Here is a 5,670-nt window from a genome sequence, read left to right on the forward strand (position 1 = left end):
GGTTTTTTTAACTAAAAGACTTAAAAAGATGAAGCTGTATAACATTTTAACTTAAGGAAATTTTTTAAGTTTTGCTTAGCTAAAGGTATGGATTAGACCCCTGGTTTCTAAAATAGCACATTTTGATTATTTTACTCAAAAAGAAACTTACTGAAAACCTTCCAGTAAGTTATATTATTTCTTCTCAAAATTTTATCTCCTAATGTTTCTTTAATAAGTTCTCAAAAGCATGACTGGATAATAGAAGTGATGCCTTTATGATTTTGTGAATAATGGGTTTTATTAAGTTAAAGCAAACAGCCAGAACAATACATATGCAACTTCTACTACACACAATATAAAGAATGTAAATTATAACCTCTGTAAAACAAAAGAAAATGTACTAAAAAAGCCAACACAGTGGTTTACGGACTATTCCATCCCTGATAACAGGCTGGGTTCTGTGTTTAGAGAACAGTTATTTTTTGACTGTTTAAACTGAAATAGTGTGAAATACAGAATGAATTATGAATAAAAAGTTAATGGGGTTACACAGATTCTATAAGAACAAACTCTAGATTAGTGAGGGGGGAAAAAAAAAAGTTTACTAGCAAAAGAGATCACGAATGGGCTCAGGTTTCTATTCATAGTGGTGAGGGACAACAGGAGAAATTACCCAGGATTTTTGTAACAATTTCTTTAATAATACACCACTTTCATAACAGAAGTGTTTTACACTTGCACAATGTTAATAACTTTATTATACATGGAAGCCTGTAATAGGCTGATTACACAATAAGACTGCAAACAACCACTGGTACCTTCCTGACAGCAGAAAAGTACGTAAGACTGAAACATCACCAAGAGTACATAAAAAACCATCATCATAAACATCACCAAAATTACATTAAAAAACTAATCAAAAAAATCATTTGCAAAAAGTGGTTTAGAGCAGTGCCACTGCATTTCAACAGCTTTGAATGGCCACCAGTATTTCTAGCAGGTTTCCATGGCTCCACAGGCATTAATCAGGATTCACATATAATAAATAATGTACCACAAAATATACATAAAGTAAGGCAATAATTCCAAAGAAAAGTTCTGTTGATATTAACAAGCCACTCAAGTTCTACTTTTGTAGTTGATGCCATCACCAGAATCCTTTGATGGAATTGCAGCCTTAGGCCCTAAAAGCCTGCCATGATAACTGCTGCAAGCCCCTCTCTCCGTAAAGAGCTCCAGTGACACCACTGGGACACTGCTGGGCACGGGGGTCTGTGATAGCTGATCCTGATGCAGGATAGGGGCCTTACTATGTACAGTTGGGAGTAGATTATTTCTTATCATACATGGAAACCTCGGCATAGTTCTAAAACAGGTGGGTGTTCATTCATCATATGATGTCATAAGACATCAGAAAGCACATCACAAAATATGCACTTTCTGGAATGTAAATCTTTTTAAATGCTAGCTATTACATTGGGGTGAGAGAGCAAGTAGGAGAAAAGGGAAAGAAAAGGAAATGGGGAAAGGGGGTGGGGGGCAGGTAGACAAGGAAGATCGAGTCCAGAGGAACCAGGAACACAATAAAATAGAGGGAACCCTTTACACTAAAAGAGTGTGAAAAGGGGAAGAGCAGGAGATGGACTGTTTTGAACCGTGTGTAACAAAATAATGTACCCCAAAACCCTATGTGGATTAGGACTGTAGTTTCAAGTTGGGGTTCTAATGACATGAACCAGCTGCACACATTTTGTTCTCATGGTTTGTGTCAACAGAATCTCTTTACGGAATTACAGTCTTACACAGAAGTTCTGGGGACATTACTGTTCAGATTAAAGCTACCGTGCTGGGCTCATCGTGCAGACCCAAGAATATTTGCTTCACCTGCCTGGAATGAGCGTCACCTGGAAGAACAGGAGTACTTTAAAAACAACAAGATTTAGGTAGCAAAATTCTTTCAGATCAGCTGACGTAAGAGACAGCAATTTGAAATGTCAAAGATCCCTTCCTCAAAAAGCTGAGATATGTTTGTCACCATCTGTAAATTGGAAGTTCCAATACACTAGCGGTGCATAGAATTCCCATGCTTCATTACACTTTCCTGAGAGTAAAGCAATTAGAATAAACTTTAGTCCTAGGAACAAAGTTAATTTTTTGCATTTTAAACTCTTGGGCTATTCCCTGACAATCTACATAATGTAAATTTGATTGCTAAACATTGTCACTTGAACAAAAATGCTATTTTAAAACTATTGATTTTTGATTAAAAACCATAATAAACAGAGCTAAAAAAATCACACTAATAAAATAAACTAAATATGAAAAGTTGCATTGAAAGGGCATGTTACATTATTCTTAATAGGACCGTGGAGAAACATTCCAATGGCAGTGTTGTCAAAGTAAAACAAATTACATTAAGAAGACCCCACAGCCTGGTCACAGTCAGGACCTTACCTGTAACTCTGGCTGGTTGGGGTTTTTACTCGTGTACTACATGGCTCACTTACATCAGACATCATATTTGTATACCCTGAGAAATCTGACACTGAAGTCCTTACTCTATGGTCCACTTCTCCATTAGAGTTAGTGATAAAAGTCATTGGCACCCTGCTGCCCGACTTGAACTGAGAACCAAACGCTTGTGCAAAGTTCTCGATCTGGTAGGTTGCTCTAGGCTCTATGTCCTTCTGAGGATCTATCTGGCTGGTTAACTCCTGAGATGGGATCTGAAAGCTTGTTGAGGATTCTAAGTTTTTCTCTTCCTTCTGGCCAGTCAGTTTCTGAGATGTTGACTGGTAGTTTGATGAAGTCTCTAAGTTTTTCTGTGGATCAATGAGATCATCCAGCTCTTGAGAAGGAGTCAACTGTTGATGCGAAGCCTCCAAAGCAGACAAATAAAAGCCTGGCTGAGAGCCAAGCAACATCCCAAATGGAGGTTTTGGCAACGCAGTTGGCAATACTGAGGTAACGGATTGGCTGAAGCCACACTCAAGTGGAGATGTAGTGTATATCTGTTTGTCTGGAAACAGAGTGTGGTTATGGAGAGTTGAAGACAAGCTAACAAACTGGAAACTGGGTCCAAAAGCAAAACCAGTGCTGTTGGTTGTTCTTTCAAAGGCTTGTTGGAGGTATTTTGAGTATTCTTGCAACATGCTTGCCTTATCATTTGAAACTGTTTGAGAGTTAGGGCTCAAGTTTTCTTCCTGAACCATGTCTGAATGTTCTCCTGAGGTGTGCAAGTCCACGCGCTGTTCAGTTATACTGAAAGGATCTTCTTTCTGGCCTTCCGATTTGTGAGAGTACTGGTCCAAAAGGCTCTGTAAGACTTCATCAGGAATACCAGACTTGTCATGGCAAGACTTTATTTCACTACTTAAAGATGCTGAATCAATAAGAGATAAAGGAGCTTCGTTATCCATAACGTTAACACCTGGAGACTGGATGACGGACTGCTGGGAAGTCATGTGTCCGACATTTAGTGAAAAGGCACTGTTACTGCTTGCAGTTTGTAAGTATCTTCTTTTCTTTGAAAACTGCATGGCATCATCATAATTGCTACTTATTTGACCCGGTTTACCACCTGTACTTTGGAGAAGGCCAATAGTTTCTACACCGGTACTGGCTACTAGGCCTAGAGAGCCACTCTGTTTCCCAGACAGTGGTTTTTGCCCCAAAATATCTGGCAGTGGTGATACAAAATTAAGGTAATTTTTTTCAGCTTGTTTTCTGCTCGCTTTTTTCAAGACCAATTTTGGCACCTTTTTCTGAAGTTCTTCTACGCCTGTGCCAACTAGACCACCACTGGAAGACACAATAGGAATATCAACTGCATAACTTGGCATGGCCACATTACTTGTAACTTGAGATTCAGCTATTTTGCTGCTACACTTGTTTCCTTTGTTTTCAGTGGATGTATTTTTTGTTTTACTTTTTCTCCTTGAGGAACTTGTATTTCCCTGAGACAATGCAGCCAAGCTACCCATGCTGTTTGATGATCCAGGCTCCATTCCAGCCCCTGCTTTACCTATGGCTTCACCACATGTTCTTCTGTGCTTTAACAGTCTATCAGTCCTTGAAAAATACTGCTGACAAGTGTCACATTTGTATGGCTTTTCTCCACTATGCGTCCTCTTATGTCTTTCCATGTGGTACTTCTGGATGAACTTCATACTACACTGGTCACACCCAAAAGGCTTCTCCCTACTGTGGATCTTCTCGTGTCTTTGCAGCAAGTACTTCTGGATGAAGCCCATGCTGCACTGGCTGCACTGGAAAGGCCTCTCCCCGGTGTGGATGAGCACGTGCCTGCGCAAGTGATAGGAGCTCCTGAAGGCAGCACTGCAGTGTTCGCAGACGTGAGGTTTCTGGCTGGGGGACGCGACGGCACCTTCCCCATCTCCCACCAGGGGGGGTTTGGATGAAGCGCTTGGCTTCCGCTTGGCTTTGATTCCCTGAGTTTCTGGCTTTGGCCTCTTTGCCTTCTTGACCTGGGCGTCGTGCTTTGGCTCACCCGCGCTCCCTGGAGCGCCCTCGCCTCTGCCAGTGAGCAGCAGGTCACGGTGAGGATGCTGGTGCAGGTGGTGAAGAAGGCTGAGGTCCTGGATCACGCTCTGGCCAGTTCCTTCGCCGCTGCCCAGGCCGGGGGGCCTCTCCTCCGCCGCTCCCCCGAAAAGCCCCCCGTAGTGGTGATGGTGCTGCGGCTGCTGCTCCTCCTCCTGCTCGCTGGGCTTCTCTTGCTTGATGCTCACCAGGGACTGCAGAAAGCCCCAGGGGCTCCTCTGCGAGGAGGGCGCGGAGGGGAAAGCCCCCGCCGGCTCCTTCTTGAAAGTCACGTCCTGCGGGGGCGGAGGCGCCGGGGGCTCGCCCGCCGCCGTGGAGGAAGCGGCGGCGGCGGCCGGAGGTAACACGCACTGCGGGGGGTGCTGGGCCGCCGCGGGGGGCGCGGCCGCCCGGGCGAAGCTGGTGACCGGGGGCAGGCGGTGGTTGAACATCACCATGCCGGGGGGGAACGCTGGCTCCATGGCCGCCGCCCTCTTGCCGCCGCCGAGGAAGCCGCTGCCGAGTTTCATCCCCCGGGAAGGCGGGCCGGAGAGGAGGCGCGGCCCAGAGGGGCTGCGGGACCCGCCGCCCGCCAGCCGGACCGCGCCGGCTCAGCGGGCGGCTCCCTCGGCGACCCGGCAGCCGCCGCCCGGGCGCATCGCCGCCTCCCGCCCCGCGCCCGCGGCGGCCCCGGCCCGGCTGCACTTACGGCTCCCGCCGCCGCCGCCAGTTACAAATATCGCCGCGTCCGCTCCACAATGGAATGGCCGGGCCGGGCCGGGCCGGGCGGCACCGTCGGGACGGGCTCCGGGAGCCGCGGGTCCCTGCGGGCACGGCCTCCGCCGCCAGCACAGCCCGGATAACGGGACCGGCGGCGCCGCTCGGCCGCGGCGCGACGGGCGCAGCCCGGAGCAGAGCGCAGGTGCTGCTCCGAACGCGCGGCAGGGCCGGTGCCGGGCTGTGCAAAGCGCCGAACGCGAGCGGCGGCTGCGGGCTCAGCAGCGCTCGTGAGCCGTGTGAAGAAGCGGCAGATGCAGAAAGGCTGAAATTGAGGTTTTTAACAAAGGCTCGAGGGTGTTGCTGTTCGATCCCAAAGCAGTGGCATGAGATGCCCGTAACGGCACGGATTTCACGAAGCCACTGCGCTGC

General features: G+C 47.2%; 1 protein-coding gene across 1 annotated transcript; it reads right to left on the bottom strand.

Moving 5' to 3' along the window:
- Positions 1-261: 261 nt before the first annotated feature.
- ZNF281 (zinc finger protein 281) lies at positions 262-5,150 on the bottom strand. The gene has a single exon (XM_015636936.3). The coding sequence runs from the start codon at positions 5,049-5,051 to the stop codon at positions 2,433-2,435; it is 2,619 nt and encodes an 872-aa protein (XP_015492422.1). The 5' UTR covers positions 5,052-5,150; the 3' UTR covers positions 262-2,432.
- Between the last annotated feature and the right edge of the window lie 520 nt (positions 5,151-5,670).

Source organism: Parus major, chromosome 8 (genome assembly GCF_001522545.3).
Source record: "Parus major isolate Abel chromosome 8, Parus_major1.1, whole genome shotgun sequence".
In the NCBI taxonomy this organism is placed as follows: domain Eukaryota; kingdom Metazoa; phylum Chordata; class Aves; order Passeriformes; family Paridae; genus Parus; species Parus major.

Coding starts and splice junctions, on each gene's coding strand:
- ZNF281 (XM_015636936.3), bottom strand. CDS start 5,051: ATGAAACTCGGCAGCGGCTTCCTCGGCGGCGGCAAGAGGGCGGCGGCC.